The 27769-nt window shown below is 42.8% G+C and overlaps 1 protein-coding gene across 2 annotated transcripts in view; it reads left to right on the top strand.

Annotated features, from left to right (window-relative positions):
* Positions 1–27769, top strand: part of SND1 (staphylococcal nuclease and tudor domain containing 1) — a 684058-nt gene that overhangs the window by 576003 nt on the left and 80286 nt on the right. For both annotated transcript variants that reach the window (XM_075857566.1, XM_075857565.1), the window contains exon 17: positions 17835–18023. In XM_075857566.1, the coding sequence (XP_075713681.1) occupies positions 17835–18023 (189 nt within the window). The remainder of the gene's footprint in view (positions 1–17834; positions 18024–27769) is intronic.

Genomic DNA, 27769 nt, shown 5'->3' with positions numbered 1-27769 from the left:
ATAACAGGATAACACTTTAGCAATTTCCTCTTTCTAATATATTAATGTGATGTGTCTTGTTGGATTAGCGATCCTTCCTACGGCTTCGTGCTGTACATTTCATGCACTATTAATGGAAGTCAAAGGGGTTGTCACACAGCTGAAGAGAGCCAGGATGAGAGGTAATGTGGATTATGCCCATCCACTGCCAGTCAGCCTGGGAGAGCAAAGGTGGTGTAAATGTGTCATTTCTAGGGACAATTCTTATATTTCAGTTCGGGCAGGTTTGTTACTAGCCGTGGGGTGTGTATTTGTATTCTCTACCAAATCTGTTTTGTGTTTGTCCACTGTTTGTTTCTTAAAGTCCCAATATTTATGCTATGTTGATAAGTAATTCTAAGGCTATGTTCACGAGTATTTTGCCGAGTTTTTTGACGCGGAAACCGTGTCGCAAAACTCGGCAAAAACGGCCCTAAAATGCCTCCCATTGATTTCAATGGGAGGCGTCGGCGTCTTTTTCCCGCGAGCAGTAAAACTGCCTTGCGGGAAAAAGAAGCGACATGCCCGATCTTCGGGCGTTTACGCCTCTGACCTCCCATTGACTTCAATGGGAGGCAGAGAAAGCGTATTTCGCGGTCTTTTATGCCCGCGGCGCTCAATGGCGTGCAGGGAGAGGAAAATCTGCCTCAAACTTCCAAACAGAATTTTGAGGCAGATATTCCTCCTGCAAAATACTCCGTGTGAACATAGCCTCAAGCAATAAATCATCAACAGTTGGCAGATCGCTGCCTTGCTATGTGACCTGGTCTGGGCTTCCAATCAGATTCAGAGTACCTTGTGGTACACGTCTGTCAAAACCTTCCAAGCATAGGAACACTGGGTTCCTCTGGACTGGAAAAGGGAAAAGATTTCGTCCCAGACTTATTGCTTGTCTTTTGTATCATTTGACAGAATGCATCACCAGGTTTTGTCCAGGATTTTAAAATGAAGGGCATATCCTAAGGATAGGCCATCAATATTAGATTGAGGTCCGCTATTCAGCTGTTTGAAGGTTCCGCGGCGCTCCAGCTTCTTCATTGTTTACGCACTTGAACACACTGCGTTGGCCCGTTCAAATGAATGGACAGTGCTGCAATTCTTTGCGCTACAAATGTAACGGTGCTTTAAATTATGACTAAAAAGGGAAATCTAGGGAAAAAAGGGACTGCATCGGCCACTTCAAACAGCTGATGCCGAGAGTTGGACGCTCACCAATGTAATATTGATGGCCCATCCTAAGGGTAGGCCATCCATTTTAAAATCCCGTACAGCCCCTTTAATGTACAGAAAAAATGTGAGACGCTAAATTATGTATTTTCTTAAAATTCTGAACTACTAGTACACAAGGCGAACCTACTGCAGCATATTTCTGTGCGTGACCCAAATGAGCAGCAAATGAGTCATCTTGTCGTGTTGTACACACAATTCTTCAGCATGGCGTTTGTAGTAAGCGAAGGTTATTGGTACCTGGGGACATTCTAGTACAAGACTGGCTGCTCCTTTGAGATGTACTGTATCATGACGCAGTGTGTAATAGCTGTACACAGTCCATGTATCAGATCTCCCTTCAGGCTGAAAGTTTTGTATAAACTGATTGTACTCAGACTTATCTGTGCTTGAACACATGAACCTAAAATTAACATGCTGGCAATGTGGATCCTGAAGGAAAATAAAAATGGAGAATCTTTACAAAGTAAAGAATGAACCATACAGTTGGTTAACTTAAAGCAACCCTCCAGTCCCAGGACAAAATTATAGATGTGATCGGGTATATGGAGTTCTCAATATATTATTGATTGGTTCTTATGGGCAGCAAACCGGTTTGTTTTTTTTAGCCGGTTTGGATAAGTTTGCTCACTAAAACACATTTATTAAGAGAACCTGTCGCCAGCATTTTCACCACTAAACCCACAGCACCCTGCCTGAGGGCGCAGTGGGTTTAGTGGTAAAAATGCCGGTGACCGGTTTCCTTTAGAACATTCCATGCAGGGGGATGAATGCAGGCTGAGAAGCCGTGCCTCGGCAGTGACAGTCCGCACTATGTATGTCTGCTTCAACCTGCCGCTGATTGGCTGAAGTGGTTACACCGTGCGACCACTGCAGCCAATCGGAGAAGAAGTGAGTCATTGGCAGCAGGGTTTGCCTTTTATATATTAGTATGATGAATAGCAGCTGTCATTTCTGTCCGATGTTCTTTACAAAAGGGGATTGGTTGTTTTGTGTAAGACAGCATTTCTGTCCAGATTTCAGGACTTCAAATGGTCACCAATTAGAGCTATTTAGAATTTGATTACTAGTCTATAATATAGCGCATATTGTAAAACGACTGTAAAATATAAATGAAACCGGTTTTCTTTACAGCCAGATCTATTTCTCCAGTGTCACTATTCTTATATTGTGCTATTAGCAAGTTAGAATGCCCTTAAGATTTTTCTTATACACAAGTAGCAGAGATGAAATACCTGCTTTAATTGTTTGTGTAAAGAACTCTTGATTTGTGTGACAGTCAGAATTTATTTCTACAAGGCAATTTTGTTTTCTTCTCCACTTCAAAGACTCCGCAACAATCATGCAGAGTTGATAATGATCCCATCAAAAGTGGGAGTGGCCATATGGAGCTGGGCTGAAATATGAAGGCGAGGAATCTCCCTGGAGTGGTTAGCTCAAGTGACAGCTCCTACAATGTGTTTGCACTTTCATGAGCGATTTACTATGTGAAGCTGCATATAGGAAGTGAGTGTAAAAAGTAAGCGCCTGCAATCTGACAAACAGTGCTAAGATTTTATAAGCATTCGTTTTCATTTTACTGCTTTGATTTATTATGTACGAAGATATGGCGTTAGACCCTATACTGTGCTTTTCAATTGTTGATTATGGGCTCTTCTAGAAGGCCTCTTATCTGTTTGTTAAATGGGTAGTCCGGTTTAGAAAACACACTTTCAATATTATTAGTGAATTCTGAGTTGAGAGGGCGTCCTCACTTTAGGATTCTTATCTCTTGGACAGAGTGAAGAGCAGTTACATTGAGCGTCTCTCAGTCTGAAGGACATGCCCTGCATTGTATGGAAATGTGTGTACATGAGGACTAACGCTGTTTCTGGCCATTATATGACTTCTATCCTGCATTGTTTAGCGCTTATCGATTTCTCAGTTGTCTATGAGCTAGTGGGTGGAGCCTAACTGCTATCATGTCTTCTATACACCGCATCATGGAGGCAATTATACAGCAGTAATGAGCAGTGTAGCTGCGAATCCAGCGATGGGGTGTGATAGAACTCTTAGCTTCCTAGTTCATGAATCCAACATTAGAACCACAGTGAACACTGGCACATAGGCAGGATAATTTTCGGAAGGAGTAGCTTTGCAGTACATTGCAGATTTATATACCGCTCAGCATCTTAGATACCGTATTTTTCGGACTATAAGACTCAGTTTTAGCAAGAATAAATCTTGCTAAAAAGTCACTGTGTCTTATAGTCGGCAGTCAAGGGACCCAGCAGCGCCAGGCCCCCTGACCGCTTCTTACTTAACCCCTTCCCGACCCATGGTGTGCCGGCACATCATGGAGTGGGGAGGGGATGATGTATGGAGCAAGCTCACGCGCTGAGCTCGCTCTATACACTGCAGGTGCCATATTCTGACACGCTGCTCTAACGGCCAGGAACTGCTCCCGGCCGTTTAGTTAAATGCCGCGGTCAATAGCGACCGCGGCATTTATAGTGTTTTTTTCTATGAAGGATATTTATGACATATCCACAGGAAATGTCATAAATGTCAGATAGATGCGGGTCCAACCTTTGGGACCGGCACCTATACCCCTAAACCCCGTTCTATCTTACCCGGCGCCGCTGGCTTCCGGCCACTTAACTTCCTGGTTACATGGCCTAGTTACGCAAACAGCGTAACTCGCTGAGCGCAGTTTCCGTAACTCCCATACAACTGAATAGTAGTTACGCAAACAGCGTAGCATTATACGCTGCTTCTGTAACTGCCATTCACTACTATGGGAGTTATGGACACAGCGTAGCTCAGCTAGTTACGCTGTTTCCTTAACTCATCCATGTATTGCAGTGTATTGTACCAGCAATCTAATGATCACTGGTTCAAGTCCCCTAGGGAAACTAATAAAATTTGTAAAAAAAAAAAAAAAAAGTTACATACATTTTCAGGAGTGCAAAAAATGTTTAAAAGTTCAAAAGAAAAACATAACCCTTTTCCCATTTCTCCCCAAGCACAATGTAAAAATAAAAAAAGTAATAAAAAAATTGGTATCGCTGCATACGTAAAAGTCTGAAACTATTACAATATAGCATTATTTAACACGCGCAGTGAACTGCGTAAAAAAATTATTTAAAACTCCAGAATCGTTGTCTTTTGGTCACCATAGCGCTAAAAAGAATGAAATAAAAAAATGGTGCTAATAAAAACTACAGCTCGCCCCGCAAAAAATAAGCCCTCACACTGCTCAAACGATGGAAAAATATAAACTATGGCTCGCAGAATGTGGTGAAACTTAATTTTTTTTTTTTTTTTTTAACCAATAGTGTTTTCTTTGTAAAAGAAGTAAAATATGTCATTTTTTCCTATTTTTTGTTGTCTAAAACCTGGGTGCGTCTTCTAGTCCGAAAAATACGCTAACTGCCACCAATGGCACCTATTATAATGCTCATGGAGGCTGGGGAATCTGCTTAACTGAGCTAATTTTCTCAAATTAATACTAAAAATAGATCTGTCAGGTCTCCTTTCAAGGGCAGGGATAGGATAGTCCTAGGATAGAGGAGGCGATGCGGAGCTCGAGGACATACAGTTTTTCTATGATTTGATTTTGTATTTTCATGTATAAATGCTGCCTGGCATCAGAGTGAGCCTGTGAGTCCTCCTTCCCTGGCCCACACACCATGATTGACAGGTCTGCCTGCATGCAAACTTATACAGGAAAATCTGTCAATCACTATGTGTGGGCGTGGGAAGCAGGACTCAATGCTGAGTTTTCTTATTCTAACCTACGCTGGCAATGCGTTGGAATTAACTTATCAAAATAATGCCATAAAATCGTAGTCACACCTGCACTCTGCATATTGGAAGACCGTGGTTTGCTTCTGCCTTTACCTGGCATTGTGCTGCATTACTCCAGCGTTTCACCTGGCACTATTAGTTTACCATTGTTGTAGAAGTTTTGTTACAGTTCGATGCCATCCAAACACAACAAAGTTTGTGCTTCTTTGGGCCAGTTCATGCTGAACTTTTTGACGCGGCAACCGCGTCCAAAAACGCGCCAAAAAACGTCCGAAAATGCCTCTCATTGATTTCAATAGGCGGCGGAGGCGTTTTTTTCCCACGAGCGGAAAAAATGACTCGCGGGAAAAAGGGGCATGCCCTATCTTCAGGCGTTTACGCCTCTGACCTCCCATTGACATCAATGGGAGGCAGAAGAAGCGTATTTCGTGGCATTTTTTTGCCCGCGGCGCTCAATGGCCACGGGCGAAAATCGGCGTGCAGGCAAAGCAAAATCTACCTCCGATTTTCTGCCTGCAAAAAACTCTGTGTGAACCCAGCCTTTGTCTTTTTCAATTTAGAACTATTTAGCAGAATCACACTTATTGGTTTATATTCAGTTGGTAAATAAAGCAGGACATTTCACATTAAGCGGTTTTGGAGGATAAGGCACTGTTCACACTGAGGTTTTTTTTACATGTTTTTTGCTGCGGAAACCGAGGCAAAAGACGGCCGAAATTGCCTCCCATTGTTTTCCCATTGTAAGGCGGGAAAAAGAAGCAACATGCCCTATCTTGAGGTGTTTTCCGCCTCAAAAACCCCATTGAAATCCGTGGAAGACAAAAAAACCGCTGCGAACAGCAGTGTTTTTTTACGCATTTTATTTAAAAAACGCTTGCGGTTTTTCCCTTTGCCTGTTAAAGAAATAGGTAAATACCGCGACAAAAAAACGCCTGTGGTGCAAAACCACTTAAAAAAAAAACCGGAGCTGGTTTTTCCAGGCAGAATTTTCTGCCTGCAAAAAGCTCAGTGTGAACATATCCTAAAGGTTCGCTCCTGTGTGATATCAGCATATATGTGTTTTGAAGTCAGGAGGTTACGTTTCTGTTCTTCTTTTTAACTCCTTGTTATTATAGTCATGTGACCCTGATATTTGTTAAATAATTTAAGACTCAGTCGAAAAGAACTATGCCAGAATGTCTCTGTAGACTTCAGAAGCAGCATTGTTTATTCATTCCACTATACCCCTTATATTGTTCCCGTTTCTTTAAAGAGGCTCTGTCACCAGATTTTGCAACCCCTATCTGCTATTGCATCAGATAGGCGCTGCAATGTAGATTACAGTAACGTTTTTATTTTTAAAAAACGAGCATTTTTGGCCCAGTTATGACCATTTTTGTAATTATGCAAATGAGGCTTGCAAAAGTCCAAGTGGGTGTGTTTAAAAGTAAAAGTCCAAGTGGGCGTGTATTAGGTGCGTACATCGGGGCGTTTTTAATACTTTCACTAGCTGGGCGCTGTGAAGAGAAGTAACATCCTCTTCTCTTCAGAACACCCAGCTTGTGACAGTGCAGATCTGTGACGTCACTCACAGGTCCTGCATCGTGACGGCCACATCGGCACCAGAGGCTACAGTTCATTCTGCAGCAGCATCAGCGTTTGCAGGTAAGATCGACTTACCTGCAAACGCTGTTGCTGCTGCAGAATCAACTGTAGCCTCTGGTGCCGATGTGGCCGTCACGATGCAGGACCTGTGAGTGACGTCACAGATCTGCACTGTCAGAAGCTGGGCGTTCTGAAGAGAAGAGGATGTTACTTCTCATCAGAGCGCCCAGCTAGTGAAAGTATTAAAAACGCCCCGATGTACGCACATAATACACACCCACTTGGACTTGGACTTTTGCAAGCCTCATTTGCATAACTACAAAAATGGTCATAACTTGGCCAAAAATGCTCGTTTTTTAAAAATAAAAACGTTACTGTAATCTACATTGCAGCACCTATCTGCTGCAATAGCAGATAGGGGTTGCAAAATCTGGTGACAGAGCCTCTTTAAGCTATTCCATGTATTACTACATACTATCTAATACATACTATCAATTTATCCTGTTGTCCGTTATTAAATGGTAAGACTATGAGACATATTTCACAGATACCAAGGCAACACTTCAATAATCGTGTACCATTATTCACCCATGCAACATTACCATTCACAAGAGCTTCTTCTCAGCTGAAACATTGCATGGTGGAATAAAGGTATACTATTGAGGTGTTGACTTGGTATCTGTGAAATTGTATTGCAAGGGACCTCTGGATCAAGTCCTGTGAGGCATGCACCAATAAACAAGACTTCTTTCCAGTGCTGCATGGACAGGACAGTAAGATGGGGAGTTTGGATGATAAACTTAACTGTTCTGCATAGTTGTTATATTTCATTAAAGAATTCTGCAACCGAAATTATGCAAAAAATGTGCTAAGTGTACCCAGCTAAGGCCTAGTTCACATCACGTCTTGACCCTACGATTAGCGTGTACGTTGGGCAAGCTCCTGGCATACTCTAAAGTGTTCCTAGGGCACCATTAGCCTGACAGTCCAAATGGGCCTTCCTTGGGCTGATATACGTTCGTATAGAGATGCATGATGCATTGAAACTTCGATACTATTTCGATACCGTGCATCCTCAAACGGTTCGATACCGTTATTTCATGTATTTCGATACTAAGCTGTGCCCCAGCACAGCTTAGCGTTGTAACACATGAATGTATGAGAGCGTGGCTGCGGCTGTGTAATACAGCCATTGCCCCGCTCCTTAGTCCTGGCAAGTGCGCGCGCGGTCAGCATGAGATGATGTGACCAGCGCTGCACTAATGATTGCCGGCACTGAAGTCAGAACATGGCGGGCGCACTGCAAAACACCCCCATCTTCTGTCTTCAGTGCCTGCCACTCATTAGTGCAGTGCCGGCCGCATCACCTTATGCTGACCGCGCGCGCACTTATTGTCAGGAGCAGGGCAATGGGTATATTACATAGCCGCAGCCCCGCTATAATGGCGGAGATCAGAGAAACCTCTCATCTCCGCCGTTATTCCCCTGAGTGCTGCGATCAAAGCGGACTGCAGCGTTCAGGGGAAAATGAGAAGGGAGATGCCCCTTGGACCGCGTCAACTACGTGCACAGGCTAATGTACTGGCATATAGATATATACCAGTATATTAAAGTTTCAAAATAAAAAGGTAAAAACGAAGTAATGTTAAATTTAAAAAAAAATACACATACACGTTTTTTACAATAAACATTAAAATAAGTCTCGATACATAAAATATACATATTAGATATCGGCACGGCCGTAATAACCTGCACAACAATTTTTTTGCGTCATTTATGATGTGTACGCTGTAAAAAAATAAAAACGTTTCACTTATTAATGTGAGGCGCGAGGTGTGATGAATTTAACCTCTATGTGCGTCACATTACTAGTAATTAACCCCATCATGTACCTTACACGTTAACCCAATGTTGTCCATTATGACTGAGAAACATGATGGGGTTAATTACTATGAATGTGAGGCACATTCTAAATTCAGTTTCGAAGTCCAAATTGTGGTATCGTGACAACCCTACGTTGGTATACTTTTTTTTTTTTTTAAGGATGCGATAGCATAGTATTCTACCCTCCTGCAGGATCCTGCAAAAAACACATATATAGAGTGTGGTATATGTTTTTGTTGTTATTGTGACTTGGAAGCCTTTGGGTGACATATGCCACTGTTTGGCATCAGTCACAGGCATGCCTTAACGTATACGTCACGGACTGTTCAATAACTTTCATGACTTCGACATTCATTTGGATACCATATTAGTCTATGGGTTACGGATGCCTCTGACAAATGGCGGTTAGTGGCATTTGTCACCCATAGACTATGTATAAGTGGTGATAGTTCATGACGTATACGTGTAACGTTTACCGCTGTAGTCTATGGTTTTGGATGCCACTCTTATGCATCCGTCAAAGCCTATGTTTGATGTATATGCCAGGAAAAACTCTGGACACATACATCATATGTAGGCCATTTAGTGTGATGTGAACTAGGTTTAAGATTCCACTCCTGTCCTTTCCTCGTCCCACTTGCTTCAGATGATAAGCATTAGTGGCCAGGTTATTCCATTCCAACTACAGTATCAATAAGCAAACCATTTACAGACCCCCTCCTCTTTTCTCCCAGAAAACCCTTTATGATGAAATGTAAGTTAGATAAGATAAACGGAATGCAAGTTTATCATCTAAAAATACAGTGTTCTGTAATGTGCCTGAGGTCATCGCTGGAGCCGGAATCTCTAATGGAAAAACAATACACATTTACTCCTTCACTGATTAATTTCTCTGCACTGGTACATTCATTTTTCATAATACACAATAAGACAAATTAAAAGCTTGTGTGTGTGGATGGATCATCTGAAGGTCGCTCTCCCCCCTGCCCTGAATACCGGCGATTTACTGCAGTCAGGGGCCATATTTCTAGCGCAGCCACAATTTATTTTATGAGGTCATTTATTTTATTTATTTTATTCAGCTTTGGCAAGACACAAAAGTTGCATATTTCAGGGAGTTGTCAAGAAAAGTGCGCTGTTTCAAGGTTTTATGAGTGGGTTATTTACTGAAGCAGCAGAATTCACCGCTTATGTCAGGCAGAAGTGTTGAGGATAGAACAAGCATGGTTCATCATGGCAGCTCCTTGTCCTACTTTTGGCCAACGCAAAAATGAATGGACAGGCTGCAAATGAGATCAGCTTGAGAATATATGGTGGCTACGATTGTACCTGCTCTTCTGGCTGGTAATAGATGCTCCGCACATGTAGCGGACATTAAGCATTTTGTAGAATCTTCTTAAAACCGGAATATGCACAAACAATGTGGCTCTTTCAGTGACATGGGTTTATTTTTTCTCTATTGTTGGTCACGTGGTCAGACATCACATAAAATCAGCATGCGTTCTTTGTAATTCATTTATGTATAGCACTGTGCAAAAGTTGACATGATTCAGATTTCTCTTCTGTTCAATCACTGCATTTTGTTAATTGATAAAAAAAACAAAAAACTTTTGCACACTGTATATACACACACTACATGGACAAAAGTATTGGGACACACCTTCTTAATCATTGAATTCAGGTGTTTCATTCAGTCCCATTGCCACAGGTGTATAAAATCCAGCACCTAGCCATGCAGTCGCCTTTATAAACATTTGAGAAAGAATGGGTCGTTGTAAAGAGTTTACTGAATTCCAGCATGGTACTGTAATAGGTTGCCACCGTTGGAACAAGTCAGCTTGTGGAATATCTAGGAGGGAAGAAAATTCGCAATCAACTGGATGAGTGGTATTATTGCAAAAGTGGAAGCGTTAAGGAACTACAGAAACTCCGCCACGAAGTGGCAGACCACGTAAATTTACAAAGCGGGATCAGCTAGTGCTGAGGCACGTAGTGCATAAAAGTCACCAACGCTCTAATGACTCAGAGGTCCAAACCTCTTCCATTAACATCCGCACAAAAATGGGTTTCCATGGCTGATCAACTGTATGCAATCCTTACGTCACCAAGCATGATGCCAAGCGTCGGATGGAGAGGTGTAAAGCACGGGACATGAATCACGCTTCTCTATCTGTCAGTCTGATGGACTAGTCTGGTTTGGCAAATTCTAGGAGAACATGGTCTGCCTGACTGCATTAGGCCAACTGTAAAGTTTGGTGGAGGAGGGTTAATTCTATGGGGTTGTTTTCTAAGGGTTGAGCCAGACCCCTTAGTTCCATTGAAGGGAATTCTTAACGCTTCAACATACAAGACATTTTGGACAATTGTATGCTTCCAACTTTGTCGGAATAGTTTGGAAAAGACCCTTTTCTTTTTAGCATGACTGTGCCCCAGAGCACAAAGCAAGGTCCATAAAGACTTGGTTGGTTGAGGGAGTTTGGTGTAGAAGAACCTAACTGGCCCGTGCAGAGCCCCGACCTCAACCTTATTGAACAACTTTAGAATTAACTAGTACAGAGATTTTGAGTCAGGTCCTCTCGTCCAATATCAGCGTGTGAACTCACAAATGCTCTTTGGATGAATGGGCAAAAATTCCTACAGACGCACTCAAATCTTGTAGGAAGCCAAACTTTTATTATTGCAATGATTTGCAATCCAATTATTAGGCAGTCTGTTTCCCCTTGTGTAAACTAGTGCAGTCAAAATATGTTGTTGTCCGCATGAACCTTTCTTTCTAGTTTTCTTCTGTACTGTGCTAGAAATAATTTTTCATTGTTGTGGGCAATATATCCAGTTTTGATACCTACAAGGATGCTCTCAACAATGCTGGGTGTACCAGAATACATTTTAATAGTAGGGACCAGTATAATGGGGTAGTGGATCTTTCTGATTTTTGAATGCTACATGTCATCCATGTACGTAAATGATTTATTTGTAGATGGGATTATTTACAGGCAGTTTATGAAATGAAGACAATGACATTCCATTCTTTCATAAGGGCTACTGGAAAAGCCTTTAGAACACATTTTGATTTTGAAACATGTATTTTAGAGAAACAAATATTAAAATGAATGCATGGGGTGACTGCCATTGTTTGTAATTATATTAATGAGATGGTCTGACCTGTTCCCCATGAGGTGGACCTTTTTCAATGTGCTAGCCTATGATGAGACTACGTACTTTTTGTAGATGACCTTTTCAGAAGTTGCCGGTACGGTTTGCATATATAATCAAAGCTTTTTTCTTAAAACGTGCAAGAAGGGAACACTTTGGACTAAATCTTTGCATTGATCGATCTTTCCTGTGGCATAATCACAATTTTGAAATGTCACAGCAAGAAAATTATTTTTTCTATTGACAAGTCTTAAAAGCAATCGTTTCCCTTTTTGTATGTTGATGTGATTTAGTAATGTTCTGTAGACTGTTCGTACCACTGTTTCTACTAAGGTTAAAAACATTAGTACAATGTAGGACATAATCAAATGCTTCAATGCGTTTCTGTAATCTAGCAAAAAGATTGTTCAAAACAGATAAAACCTTTAAGTTGAAGGGGCAACTGATTAAGGCCCCATGCACACGTAGTTTCTATCTGCAATTATGTATCCGTAATTGTGGATAAAATACTGACACATTCATTTCTATCGGCTACTGACACGTTCTGGTTTTTTACAGCTGTGTGTCCAAGACGTAGAAATGACGCCACAAAAAATGGGATGTGTCCTATTTTTCACATATACAGACCATGCTCCTATACTGATTACTGTGAGCACGGTCCGGGTGACAATCCACGGCCCATCCGTGCAGTATTTACTGACCATAAATACTGCACGCACGTGTGCATGGGGCCTAAAAGCTGATCTCAAGTAGTCCTGCTGCAGGGGCCCCCTGCAATCAACTTTGTTCCACATGAAAACCTGCCAGCAAGTGTTCAATTTCAGTGCCACAGCAGCATGGGGGACATTAAACAGCAATAAGGAGCAGTGTATCCAGCACTGGGGTGACATGTAAAACTTACTATGAGCTCCTGCAGTGTCTGTGTATGTCGGCCTCCCTTTCACTCTACTCTTACTAACTCCTACCCTCTCCATAAACTTTTATGGGCAGCATGTAACATGATCCCTCAGTGAGCTGATAGCCCGTCTCATCTTGAGGAGACTGATATAGCAGTACATTTAAAATAATGAGTTAACAGTTAGATGGTGAGCAGGGTTGCCAATTCCTGGACAACTGACCTAAAAATCACAGACAGGCCAAAAATGTTTCGCCCACATTAAATCATTGCCTGTGCAGTGTTCTAGGAGTAACTCGCCAATCACAGCTCCGCTTGTAGCTTTCCCACGCTAACTTAGGTGAAGTTTTCTCTGATTAAAGTCATTCACTTTCCCTTTTTTTTCTCCATCTGGCCCAGACCACTGTGACGGCTTATTCCAGCCACAACGCATCTCTGCAGAATTTGACACACACACACATGTTGGTTTCTTGCTACTCCAGCATCCTCCCCACCTATACCCCATCCTCTAAACAAACTTGTGATCCAGATGGTAATAATGATCCCCAAGTGCACGAGACAATAAAAGTGCCCCATCAGTAACCGCGCCCCTTGTAAATCGCACCACACAGCTCCCCCTTGTAAATAGTGCCGCACAGCTTCCCCTTGTAAATAGCGCCGCACAGCTCCCCCTTGTAAATAGCGCCGCACAGCTCCCCCTTGTAAATAGCTCCGCTCAGCTCCCCATTGTAAATAGCGCCGCACAGCTCCCCCTTGTAAATAGCGCCGCACTGCTCCCCCTTGTAAATAGCGCCACACTGCTCCCCCCTTGTAAATAGCGCCACACAGCTCCCCCCTTGTAAATAGCGCCACACTGCTCCCCCTTGTAAATAGCGCCACACTGCTCCCCCTTGTAAATAGCGCCACACTGCTCCCCCCTTGTAAATAGCGCCACACTGCTCCCCCCTTGTAAATAGCGCCACACTGCTCACCCTTGTAAATAGCGCCACACTGCTCCCCCTTGTAAATAGCGCCACACTGCTCCCCCTTGTAAATAGCGCCACACAGTTCCCTCTTCTAAATCGCACCACACAGTTCCCCCTTGTAAATAGCGCCACACAGTTCCCCCTTGTAAATAGCTCCACACAGCTCCTCGTAAATAGCGCCACACAGCTCCCCCTTGTAAATAGTGCCACACAGCTCCCCCTTGTAAATAGTTCCACACCGCTCCCATTGTAAATAGCGCCACACAGCTGCCCTTTTAAATAGAGACACACAGCTAGTGCCAAACCCCCCCTTTTGTAAATAGCACTACACCCCCTTGGCTTTTAGTGCCAAACCCCCTTGTTCTTCGTGCCAAACCCCCTTGCTCTTCGTGCCAAACCCCCTTGCTCTTAGTGCCCAACCCCCTTGCTCTTAGTGCCCAACCCCCTTGCTCTTAGTGCCCAACCCCCTTGCTCTTAGTGCCAAACCCCCTTGCTCTTAGTGCCAAACCCCCTTGCTCTTAGTGCCAAACCCCCTTGCTCTTAGTGCCAAACCCCCTTGCTCTTAGTGCCAAACCCCCTTGCTCTTAGTGCCAAACCCCCTTGCTCTTAGTGCCAAACCCCCTTGCTCTTAGTGCCAAACCCCCTTGCTCTTAGTGCCAAACCCCCTTGCTCTTAGTGCCAAACCCCCTTGCTCTTAGTGCCAAACCCTCTTGCTCTTGGTGCCAAACCCTCTTGCTCTTAGTGCCAAACCCCCTTGCTCTTCGTGCCAAACCCCCTTGCTCTTCGTGCCAAACCCCCTTGCTCTTCGTGCCAAACCCCCTTGCTCTTCGTGCCAAACCCCCTTGCTCTTCGTGCCAAACCCCCTTGCTCTTCGTGCCAAACCCCCTTGCTCTTCGTGCCAAACCCCCTTGCTCTTCGTGCCAAACCCCCTTGCTCTTCATGCCAAACCCCCTTGCTCTTCGTGCCAAACCCCCTTGCTCTTCGTGCCAAACCCCCTTGCTCTTCGTGCCAAACCCCCTTGCTCTTCGTGCCAAACCCCCTTGCTCTTCGTGCCAAACCCCCTTGCTCTTCGTGCCAAACCCCCTTGCTCTTCGTGCCAAACCCCCTTGCTCTTCGTGCCAAATCCCCTTGCTCTTCGTGCCACACTCTCCCCCCTTGCTCTTAGTGCCACACTCTCCCCCCTTGCTCTTAGTGCCACACTCTCCCCCCTTGCTCTTAGTGCCACACTCTCCCCCCTTGCTCTTAGTGCCACACTCTCCCCCCTTGCTCTTAGTGCCACACTCTCCCCCCTTGCTCTTAGTGCCACACTCTCCCCCTTGCTCTTAGTGCCACACTCTCCCCCTTGCTCTTAGTGCCACACTCTCCCCCCTTGCTCTTAGTGCCACACTCTCCCCCCTTGCACTTAGTGCCACACTCTCCCCCCTTGCACTTAGTGCCACACTCTCCCCCCTTGCACTTAGTGCCACACTCTCCCCCTTTCTCTTAGTGCCACACTCTCCCCCCTTGCTCTTAGTGCCACACTCTCCCCCCTTGCTCTTAGTGCCACACTCTCCCCCCTTGCTCTTAGTGCCACACTCTCCCCCTTGCTCTTAGTGCCACACTCTCCAGCCCTTGCTCTTAGTGCCACACTCTCCCCCCTTGCACTTAGTGCCACACTCTCCCCCTTTCTCTTAGTGCCACACTCTACCCCCTTGCTCTTAGTGCCAAATCCCCCCCCTTTCTCTTAGTGCCAAACCCCCCCTTTCTCTTAGTGCCAAACCCCCCCTTTCTCTTAGTGCCACACCCCTCCTACCTTTCTCTTAGTGCCACACCCCTCCCACCTTTCTCTTAGTGCCACACACCACCCCTTTCTCTTAGTGCCACGCCTTTCTCTTCGTACCACACTGCAAATAGAGTGGAGAGCCTACTGCTACCACTCTGCTTGACCTGACTCACCGAAGGAGGAGACGACGAGGAGGTCATGCGGCGGAGTTCCGCTTCTGACTGGGGTCGATGACGGCACTGGAGTGGACCAGTCCAGTCACCTGACCTGTGTCACCTGAGCTCATGATGCTAACATGAGGTCAGGTGACTGGATTGGGCCTCACTTGGCAGCGGCCTGCATATTTGCAGATTCCGCAGAAGTCAAGCGGAATCTGAAAATATGCCCGGCCGCGCCCTATTCTTCCTTTGCACTGCGCATAAACATTTCAGCGCATGCGCAGTGCAAAGTTCTGAAGAATGAGGAAAAATCCCTGACAGTTTTTTTTCTGCCAGACGCTACGGACGGCAGAAAAAACACCAATTTTTGCGGACTGTCTGCAAATTTGCGGACGGTTGGCAACCCTGGTGGTGAGGAGAAAAGGAGCCTGATAATTTAATAAAGAGGTGTCCTGGATCTCACTACACTGTCTGTCTCACTCAGAGTACAAGTCTTGACGCTTCAGGACTTTGTATGCAGCACAGACCGTGCCTGATGTGGCCGTCTGAGGGGATCCAAGTTGGGCCCCCTATGGACAAGAGAAGACGGAGCATGGGTGATATTTTTCTATATCTATCTACATATCTGGTTGGAGGGAATGTGGAGTCCCACTCCCTGGTTACATACAACGTTTCTTAGACTTCCTTGTATTGTTGATATATGCAAAGTTTGTTGAAATGACCGTGCCTATTTTATAGGATCTTTATTTGATAGGTTTCAAGGACATGTATTTATTGTGGTTTGTTGCATAGAAAATAAAGATGCAGCCAAAAAAATAAACCAAGCATGTGAACAACTAACTTGACTCTTATTTTCTGGTCAGGTACATGGCAGTTCATGTATCCTTAGGCACACTGTATCCCACCATTTATGTCTCCATGATGCACTTATTAAACAATGGTTTTAGGTGAGAATACCTCAGTAATAAAGCATGTGATGCTACATACCACATTTTTTTTTAATGTAAAATGGGAGGTACAGTCCTGGCCCATAGATTTTATATGGGCGCTTTATTTGGAAAACACAACACTATTTTAAGTGTGCTAAAAATAAACGGCCGCCTTGTGGATTGCAAATGTTTCAACTTGAGGTTTTACTGAATTTGACACGGTCTAAAAATAATTGGGATATCTTGGCGTGTGTTTTTCCTTTCCAGTTATTTAACGCTATATCCTGTGTCGTCCTCCCGTGCTTCTGGATCTATGGCCTTTCATTACAAGATAAAGATTGATTACTTTACTGTATCTCTGACAAGGACGATGGCGCCTGCTATGTCATGTTTGGTTTCAGCATTTGAATCTGACTGTATCGATCGTCCTTGCTTTCTGAAACACGGCTGTCATTGGTAGATATAAGTTGTTTTCCAGGCCAGTAGGACAAAGTAAGGTCTATAATGTGGAAGAATTGGCCTGTACCTGTTCCAATTTCTTTGTACTCCTGCTATGTATTTGCGGCACTTTTTAAAACGTTCCCTTTGGTAAGTCTAGCCTAAAAGTACATTTTCTGCGTGACCATACTTACTTTTCTTACATATTATTTAATTTTTTTGGAGTGAAAAGACAAATGTTGCAAATTTTTATTTGACTTTTTCACACTTTTTAACCTGTGACATTTTTGACAAAATCGAGCATAAACTGAATAATAAATGTGGGCCTATGTCTTTCAGTTGGAATTCTGTGCACTCCTGATGTGGGTGTTCTGAGGCCGAGACTGACTGGATGGGTTTACATGGGGCAGTAATGGTGTGGCAGCGAGACACATCATGGCAGAACCACATGTAAATTGATTCATTTCTTCTGCCTGGGTGTTCACTGCACTCACAGGTTCTTCTATGTGCTTCACCATTATTGCTCCATCTGAACCCACCCTTAGATCTTCCAAATGACAAGCAGTCTTTGAATATCTATTTAGTAAGGCTGGATTCACACGAGCATGTTACGTCCGTAATGGACGGAACGTATTTCGGCCACAAGTCCCGGACCGAACACACTGCAGGGAGGCGGGCTCCTAGCATCATAGTTATGTACGACGCTAGGAGTCCCTGCCTCGCTGCAGTGTGTTCGGTCCGGGACTTGCGGCCGAAATACGTTCCGTCCATTACGGACGTAACATGCTCGTGTGAACCCAGCCTAACTGCACACATAATGGCATGTGATCTCAGATGGGGTATTTTATTTTATTTTTTATTCATTTTTGCATCGACTCAAATTGCTCATTTTATTGTTCCATTAACTATAACCTCAGAGAGGATAATGAATGATGAACACCTGTAACATAAATCTCAAGAATGAAGTGCTGTAAACCTGAATAGTGTTCATACCAAAGGGTACTAATTCCTCCTGGTTTAACTTCTTTCCAGGTGGAGGTGGAAGTGGAAGCAATGGATAAGGCTGGTAATTTCATTGGGTGGCTTCATGTGGACGGTGTCAACTTGTCAGTCACTCTTGTGGAACATGCCCTGTCCAAGGTCCATTTTACTGCAGAACGCAGCAACTACTACAAGACTCTCCTTTCTGCAGAAGAAACAGCCAAACAAAAGAAAGAAAAGGTAGGCGTGTGTTTCCATCAAAAGTTAAAGGATTCATGTAACTTATCATTCCGATGCACTTACTATGTCACTATGGTTTATTTGTTACTCCTGTTTTGTATACTCCCTTAAAGGAGTTGTGTAGTTTGGGGACTGTTTTTTTTTATACAGTGTATGAGTGCACAAAATAACGGGACGTGAGCTACGCTGTTTGCGTAATTCCCATTCACATCTATGGGAGTTATGAAAACTGCGTAGCTCTTGTCCTGTCCTGTCCTGTCGTGCACCTATACTCTGCCAGAATGCAGTGGCGAGTGGCCGCCTCCCCAGGCGGGAAAGGGATCGGGGGACATCCGTTCAGGTGATAAGTGTGGGGACCACATCTATCAGACATTTATGGCATGTCCTGTGCATATGCCATAAATGTGTCTGAGGTGACACAACCGCTTTAAAGCATTTGTAAATGCCAGTATATGAAGTTATTTTGATACAGAGCTTTAACCAGTTCAGGACCGGGCTATTTTGCGCCTTCAGGACCAGACACCGTTTAGCCATTTTTAGCACGTGTTAGTTAAATGGCTAACTTTTTTATTTGTTGGGCTAACGACGTGATTTTTGCGAAGTTTTTTCCATAGACCATGCAGGTTTCTTTTTTTTATCGTTTTTATACACACCTTTTTTGCTATTTTAGAATTTTTATTCATAAAGTTTGAAAATAACAGTAAAAAAATAAGTTTTTTTACGTTTCAGCTATTTTTTTTGGTAATAACATAGTTTTACCCTAAAATAGACCTTTTATTTGTAATAGTCATTGTTTACCGTAAATTGTAATATATTACATGTCTATATTAGGGTAATTGGGTCAGCGCTAGCTTTACAACAATGATTGGCGGGGGGGGGAACGTTTTTTTTTTGGGGTGGGTATTTTATGTGTATTTGTTATAAAAAAATATTTGCACTTTACTTTACTATTTTTTTATTACTATGGTCTGTCCCTCAAAGGTCAGAAAAGACCTTTGGGGAACTTTATGTATTTTTTTCTTTTACACCATGTTTTTCCCCTGTAACTGGAGCTGCACAGCAGCCCGAGTTACAGGGGAAATCAGCCCTCTCATAGTGACTATTGTCACTAATAGGGCTGTGCTGGGTCTAGTAAGACCCAGCAGCAGTCTCTCAGTAACGGCACCCGGCGATCATGTGACCAGTCACATGATCACCGGGAGGAATAGAGACAGCGCCGCTGCTGCTGTCTCTATTCCTACACACAGCGTTCATTGAGCGCTGTGTAAAAAGACATCGGAGAAGACAGAGGCGTTTGTATGACATGGGATTTCAGGAAGCACAGCAGAAGGTTGCCTGTCACCTTAAGGCCCTGTTCACACAGAGTTTTTTTGCAGGTAGAAAATTCTGCCTGGGAAAATCAGCTCCGTTTTTTTTTTATAAGTGGTTTTGCACCACATGCGTTTTTTATGCTTTTTTTTTTTTTAGCTATCTCTTTAAAGTCTAGCTAAATGTTCGACAAACTTCTGACTTGTCATAGTGACATGTCAGAAGTTTGTATTGGTGGATGTCAGAGCACTGAGACCCCCACCAATCGCTAGAACTAAGCAGGTGAAGAGCTCGCGTGAGCGCTCAGCTGCTTCGTTTCTGTTCGGCTTTTTCCGGAAAGCCGATGTATCGGAGTACGAGCTCATAGACTTTCTATTGAGTCCGTACACCGATACATTTATTTCCGGAAACAGCCGAACAGACACTATGACATGTCAGAAGTTTGTCAAACGTTTAGCTCCACTTAAATGAGAATGTGTCCTGTAAAAAAGGGGAATTAAAAATGTCTTCACTCCCAACATGTGTGTTTCACAGTAAAACATTTTTATGATATTTTCCCATTGCAGTTTTTTTTGTTTTGTGAGTTGAGTTTATAACTAATGATCCATCAATTATGATTAAAAAAAGTTGTAGTATTTTAACTAAAAAAAATGAAAGCTAGTGGTGTCTGCCTCCCCTCCTGAATGTAAAAAAGTTTTTCCAGGAATCCGAAAATGTTTTCCTACATCCTAATTATACTGTTAATTTATAAATAAATGACTCATAAATCAATAGTCCTGCTGTGAAAACTGCACAAACTGCCCCCTTTTCTAGACCCTTTCAAAACGGTCTACTGAGGCGCAAAGGGTCTTTAAAACACATTTTTATCGGCACAATTTGAGCCAGAATTCTGAAGCATTTTGCTTAGTATATTTTCCTCAATTTATCAAAAGATAAGTCAGGGTTGGACTGTTTAAAAGCTTCAGTAATGCCTCAGTGTAGATTTCAGGTGAGGAGAGCCTTTAGGGACTTTTGTGATCATTTTCATTATTGAACGCAATAGAATTGGAAGCTTTCTAGAATTCTCTAAGGCTGGGTTCACACAGAGTTTTTTGCAGGCAGAAAATCTGCCTCAATATTCCGTTTGGAATTTTGAGGCAGATTTTGCTCTGCCTGCACGCCGATTTTCGCTGCATTTTTCGCCTGCGTCCATTGAGTGCCACGGGCAAAAAACACAGTGTAGTACGCTTCTTCTGTCTCCCATTGATGTCAATGAGAGGTCAGAAGCGTAAACGCCCGAAGATAGGGCATGTCCCTTCTTTTTCCTGCGAGCGCTCAATGGGGTTGATGCCAATGGGAGACAGAAGAAGCGTATTTCACTGCATTTTTTGCCCCTGGCGCTCAAAGGCCGCGGGCGAAAAACACCTCCACCTCCCATTGAAATCAATGGAATGCATTTCCGCTTTAAAAAAACGTGTAAAAAAAAAACTGTGTCAACTGACCCTTGCATTTCCTAATATGGGACGTAAGGTTTATTCATTGATATTTACTAATACAATCTCAGGGTTCAAAGAATATAAATCCCAAGGTTCTCTCAACTTGTGTGTGCCACATAACTGGACGAGGAGTCCACATATGTGGAGGTACTATGTTGTTACTATGCTAGCCGTTACCTACTGAAGATTTCACACTAGGCCTGTGGCAGTAATAAAACAATTATTTGGGGGTTTAGCCATTCTCGTTTAATAATGACGATGGGGTACAGGAAGCCTGATAATAGATATACATGAGCATTATAATGCCTAGCTAGTAAACCGCAGTATACTACAACAAAGACAGAGACGTTTGTGTGGTTCAGCAGAACAGTTGACATTTTGCTTCCAGGCTGAGCAGTTAAAGAAAAAATGCTGATTTGTGCTGTTTAATACGAGAAATTACCGTCAGAATAATACATGAGGCTTGTATCATAAGGGAGGACTGCACTATGCTGGGAAGAGGCATTCAACATCCAGAACATAACTATATTAGAACTGGTCAACCTGCACAAAAAAACGGAATCATGCAATGTTGTGGTGCTGGATTTCACGAGAAAGTGGGAGACGTCACAGCTAACACCAACCTATGTGCGGGTGCAGTTGTGGTTTACAGCGGAGGACAGTGAAAACTGATTTATGGTGAGCTATGGGATTTATATATGTGTGATATGAAAACAATGAGCAGTATAGTTCAGTCTCACTTGATGGGATTGTCAAGGACTTAATAAAAAAAATTCCATTATAGTTACTTAATGACGAAGTAATTTATATAATGTGTTAAAAAAAATAATCGCTTGTCCATGCAGCTGCTGGTAGTCTTGTGACTGCATCGTCCAATGGTTCTAGAGCTGTCAAACTGACCACCCCATATAACATAGAATGTATTTCAGCGCTTGTGTCGTGGCGTTTTCTGGCCATTATTCCCTGTGCTGTTCAGAATCCTTGACATACAGAGGTAGTGAAGGGGAGTAAGAGGCGTTTGGGGTGTGTTTCCCCCTTTGAGACTGTAAAAATGGGAATGATGATATCATGAAGTTGCTACCTATCTTGAGCTAGCACACACTCGGAAGGTGGTAATGTCAGATCAGAGGCTCTGGGAATAAAACAGGAGAAGTCATGCAGAGAAGACAGCTTGTGGTTTAACAATCTATAATTAGTGGGAACTGGGAGGACGGGCGACATCTAGTGACATGGGCCACGTGGAGACGTCTGCATCAAATCTGAGCCACCACCACTCTGTAAATGGCAAGTTGTAATCGAGATAACAGTATTTAAATGTCTTTTCAAGATACAGGGAACACATGGTGAAAAAATACCTCCCACATGCTGTCTCACCAATACTGCTCTGCTTCACATAAAAGAATAGAAACGTAAATATCGTGAAACACAAGTTATTTATTAGTAGAGTTCTATATAGGATTCTCAAAGGGAAGAGATATACTAGATATATAATTTATACATTAATACCTACTGGTCACTTACCTGGTGAAAGAGATATTGTGTTTTTGGGAAGCTGTATGATATGTTAACCCCTTGGAGACACGGCCAATATCACTTTCTTCATTTTTGTTTTTCCCTCCCCGCCTTCCAAAAGCCATAACTTCTTTGTTTTTTCATTCGACATAGGCGTATGAGGGCTATGAGGAGACATGAACCAGCAATCGTTGGATCACTTGCATGATATACTGCAATACTAATGTATTGCATTATATCGTGATACGGACAGTCTCCTTTGAAGCCCTTTCAGAGACAGAGCTTCAAATGAATACAAAGATGGCATACCTGGGGGCCTTTATTAGGCCCCCAGGCTGCCATAACAACCATTGTAAACAGCTGATCGCTCCGTGGGGGGGCACGATGGCGTGTTTGAGGGGCGCCCCCCTGATTCTAACAATTTAAATGCTGTGGTCACGATTGACCGCAGATTTTTAATAGTTAAACGGGCGGAATTAAAGTGAACTTTGATTCCGCCTGCTGGAGTGAGGTGTTGGCTGTATAACACAGCCGTCACCCGCCGAGTATGGAGCGCACTCCCCTTGTAACATCTCAGTAATAGTGCCTTTAAAAAGGCTCTGTCACCAGTTTATTAATTCCATATCTCCTAACTAATCTAATAGGCACTATTATGCTGATAACTACAGTGCGATTTGGTTTTAAAAAAACAACGTTTATTTGTATAGTTATGAGCATTTTTCTAAATATGCTAATGTGCTCTAATAGCCAAATAGGAGGTGACTCTTTCTTTTCACTTTGGCCGGTGTAATGTTTTCTGTATGACGCTGTCCAATCGTCATACAACTTCTCGCCCTTCCCTGTCTAGCAAGACAATGTGATCATATAGTACACAGCCCTCATATTTCATATGCCACTAGAACCACTGTTCTAGGTGGTCCACAGCCTTAGATATGGCTATTTGAAGAGATCCCCCTTCCCTCCAGCCTCAGCCTCTCACACTGTGTGAAGCAGCTTCATGCTGATTGGACAGCGTCAGAGGCTGTGAGGTAACTCCAACTCAGGAGAATCCCTGCTGTTGACGCCCATTTGTCAAGTATAGGCTCATTTACATATTTAGAAAAAAGCTCATAACTTTAAAATAATGTTTTGGGACACAATTTTTACTAGCATCATCAGTGTGACAGCATCTATTAGATTATCTAGGAGATAGGGTATTACTAAACTAGTGATATATCCTCTTTAAAGAACAAGACCATTAAGGCTGTGTTCACATTAGCGCTGCCTTTACGTTGAGAGGTTCCGTAGGAGGTTTCCATCAGGTTAACCCCTCAACGGAAAGGCAAACGGAAACCTTAGCTTCCGTTTGCATCACCATTGATCTCAATGGTGAAGGAAACGTTGCTAAAGGTTTCCGTTTGTCACCGTTGTGACAGAGTTCTGTTTTTGACCGAATCAATAGCACAGTCAAGTGAGCTATTGATTCCATCAAAACAACAGAACGCTGTCACAACGGTGACAAACGGAAACCTTTAGCAACGTTTCCGTCACAATTGAGATGAATGCTGACGCAAATGGAAGCTAAGGCTTCCGTTTGCCTTTCCGTGGAGGGGTTAACCTGATGGAAACCTCCGATTGAATTGATGTGGATAAAAGAAAGGATATGGAGACACATATATGAGGCATTTTAGGACTTTGTGGCATAATTGTCCCATTATATTTTAATTTCCTCCTAGTGCCCCTGTATTTACATGTGGATGTGTCCAGTCATAATTACATTGTGGGTAGCATTGCTCTGTTTTTTTTTTTTTTTATCTGAGCGACAATTTTTTTTTTTAATGTCAATTCTTATAAAGAGGTTAAAATTAACGTGCATTTTGACTGTTCCTCCGACTAGGGGGACACATTGTGCGTGTATGTTCTCTAGTATCTCAGTGTTTGTCTACGTTATCTTGTGATACACTTGCATAGCATTGTTAAATGAGGATCATAGATTAATTTCTCTTGCATTTATACATTTGGACTACCCCGTATATCATGGACTTTTTTTAGATATCTGTATGAAAGGTCATGCACTCCACACTAGTGAAGGCGCTGATTTATAGAGGGTATTGGAGTCATGTAAGCCATAGCTTTCATGCAGTAAAACTGATATACAGTGTTAAGATAATAAATCTGTGTTTTAGGGATGTGGTGTGACCGTGGATAATGATTTAAGGATAAAATATAAAGATTTAAATTGTGGATTCTGTCACAGATTTCTACAAGCCAGAATCTGCCAGCCACACTTCTATCTACTGCAGTCTTCTGTGTTCTCCCCTGAATGTGTCATGAATAGGCTCGACCTTGTAGCCTATTTTTCCCCCCCAAGACATTCAAAATGTTATGGAAAATTACGGGTACTGTTATAAGCCTTTGGTCTTGGCAGTTAAACATGAACATGACATCCCTGCAAGACTTTTTTTTGTTTTTTTTGTTCCTTATAAGGGTATGTTCACACTACAGCGTCCGTAACGGCCGAAATTACGGGGCTGTTTTCAGGAGAAAACAGCCCCGTCATTTCAGCCGTAACGGCATGTGCAGGCGCTTGAACGCCGCGTCCAATACGGACGTAACTGGAGCTGGTTTTCCATGGAGTCCATGGAAAACGGCTCCATTTACATCTGAAGAAGTGACATGAGACTTCTTTGACGCAGGCGTCTTTTTTTACGCCCCGCCTTTTGACAGCGGGCGTAAAAAAAATGACCGTCTGAACAGAACATCGTAAGACCCATTCAAATGAATGGGCAGATGTTTGCCGACGCTATTGAGGTGCATTTTCGGACGTAATTCGGGGCTAAAACGCCCGAATTACGTCCGTAAATAGTGTGTGTGAACATACCCTAATAAACCCAGGGTAATGAATGGCCTGGACTCTCTGTAAAAAGGTCATGCTTCGATTTTTGGGTCATTTCTGTCATTTTAAAGTAGGAAAAGATTCAAAACTTTACTCCGACATGCCGCCGTATGCCCTTTTTGTCCCCTATATAAACAAATAAATAAAAATATTGTGGCGGAAGTGATGCAAACTGAATTGAATCCAATACAAATTATTAGGATCAATCCTAGCAAAACACATGTCCAAAAAAAAACAACTTGAAAACTGGTGTGAATGTGGCTTGTATACACTAAATAACGTGTAGTCAGACCAATATGACTGGTTGTTTATAAAGTAAATACAACAGAGCTGATTGTAAAATGGTTGAATCAAACCGGCCTATTTTGGACCTTAAAGAGGCTCTGTCACCAGATTTTGCAACCCCTATCTGCTATTGCAGCAGATAGGCGCTGCAATGTAGATTACAGTAACGTTTTTATTTTTAAAAAACGAGCATTTTTGGCCAAGTTATGACCATTTTTGTAGTTATGCAAATGAGGCTTGCAAAAGTCCAAGTGGGTGTGTTTAAAAGTAAAAGTCCAAGTGGGCGTGTATTATGTGCGTACATCGGGGCGTTTTTAATACTTTCACTAGCTGGGCGCTCTGAAGAGAAGTAACATCCTCTTCTCTTCAGAACGCCCAGCTTCTGACAGTGCAGATCTGTGACGTCACTCACAGGTCCTGCATCGTGACGGCCACATCGGCACCAGAGGCTACAGTTGATTCTGCAGCAGCATCAGCGTTTGCAGGTAAGATCGACTTACCTGCAAACGCTGATGCTGCTGCAGAATGAACTGTAGCCTCTGGTGCCGATGTGGCCGTCACGATGCAGGACCTGTGAGTGACGTCACAGATCTGCACTGTCAGAAGCTGGGCGTTCTGAAGAGAAGAGGATGTTACTTCTCATCAGAGCGCCCAGCTAGTGAAAGTATTAAAAACGCCCCGATGTACGCACATAATACACGCCCACTTGGACTTTTACTTTTAAACACACCCACTTGGACTTTTGCAAGCCTCATTTGCATAACTACAAAAATGGTCATAACTTGGCCAAAAATGCTCGTTTTTTAAAAATAAAAACGTTACTGTAATCTACATTGCAGCGCCTATCTGCTGCAATAGCAGATAGGGGTTGCAAAATCTGGTGACAGAGCCTCTTTAATGACCAAGCTATTTTTTACGTTTTTCAATCGTCGCATTCCAAGAGCTATAACCTTCTTATTTTTGCGTCGACATAGCTGTATAAGATCTTGTTTTTTGCGGGACAAGTTGCACTTTTTAATAGCACCATTTTTAGGTACATATTATTTATTGATTAACTTTTATTAACTTTTTTTTGGGGGGGAATAGAAAAAAATCTGAAATTTCGCCACTCTTTTTTGCGTCCTAAATCTACGCCGTTTACCGTGTGGTATAAATAACACAATAACTTTATTCAGCGGGTTGTTACGATTGCAACGATACCAAATTTGTATAGTTTTTGTATGTTTTACTACTTTTACACAGTAAAAACGCTTTTTTTTCTAAATTATTTGTTTTGGTGTCTCCATATTTGAAGAGCCGTAACGTTTTTATTTTTTCGCCGATACGGTCATATGAGGGCTTTTTTTTTGCGGGACGACTTGTAGTTTTTATTGGTACCATTTTGGAGTAGATGCGACTTTTTGATCACTTTTTATTACATTTTTTTTAAAGTCAGTATTCACAGAAAACAGCAATTTTTCCATAGTTTTTTATTATTTTTTTTACGGCGTTCACCGTGCGGGTTAAATAATGTAATAGATTTATAGTTGGGGTCGTTACGGACGCGGCGATACCAAATATGTGTAACTTTTTAACTTTATTTTGTTTTTTTAATAGTAAAGCATTTTGTAAGGGGAAAAGCTGGGTTTTTCATTTTTTTTTCACATTTTTTTTTAAATTAACTTTATTAAACTTTTTTTTCACTTTTTTACTAGTCCCACTAGGGGACTATAATATGCGATTCTGCGATCGCATTTATAATACACTGCAATACTTTTGTATTGCAGTGTATTACTGCCTGTCCGTTTAACACGGACAGGCATCTGCTAGGTCATGCCTCCGGCATGATCTAGCAGGCATTCACTCCAGGCAGCCTGGGGGCCTTTATTAGACCCCCGGCTGCCATTAGAGACACAGACACTCGGCAATCGTATCGCCGGGTGTCGGTGGGAGAGAGAGGGAGCTCCCTCCCTCTCTCCAAAACCACTCAGATGCGGTGCTCGCTATTGAGCACCGCATCTGAGGGGTTAAACGTGTGAGATCGATACTAATATCGATCTCACACGGCAGAGCAGGGACGCTCCCAGCCCTCAGCTGTCTCTAGCAGCTGAGAGCAGGGAGATCTGACTGTTCCCTGCTCTGTAAACTTATTCCGATGCCGCGACGTAAAAAGTCTATGGCATCGGAATAAGGCCCGTTAGTGACCGACGTAGAAACACGATGGGCCGGTCACTAACGGGTTAATGGCGAATAATCTCATCTAAACGTTGCATAGCCACTCAAGATGTTGAAAAGTCTTTGTTATTCACATT

This window comes from Rhinoderma darwinii, chromosome 3 (genome assembly GCF_050947455.1).
Source record: "Rhinoderma darwinii isolate aRhiDar2 chromosome 3, aRhiDar2.hap1, whole genome shotgun sequence".
In the NCBI taxonomy this organism is placed as follows: domain Eukaryota; kingdom Metazoa; phylum Chordata; class Amphibia; order Anura; family Rhinodermatidae; genus Rhinoderma; species Rhinoderma darwinii.
This window is presented reverse-complemented; position numbering and strand designations above follow the sequence as displayed.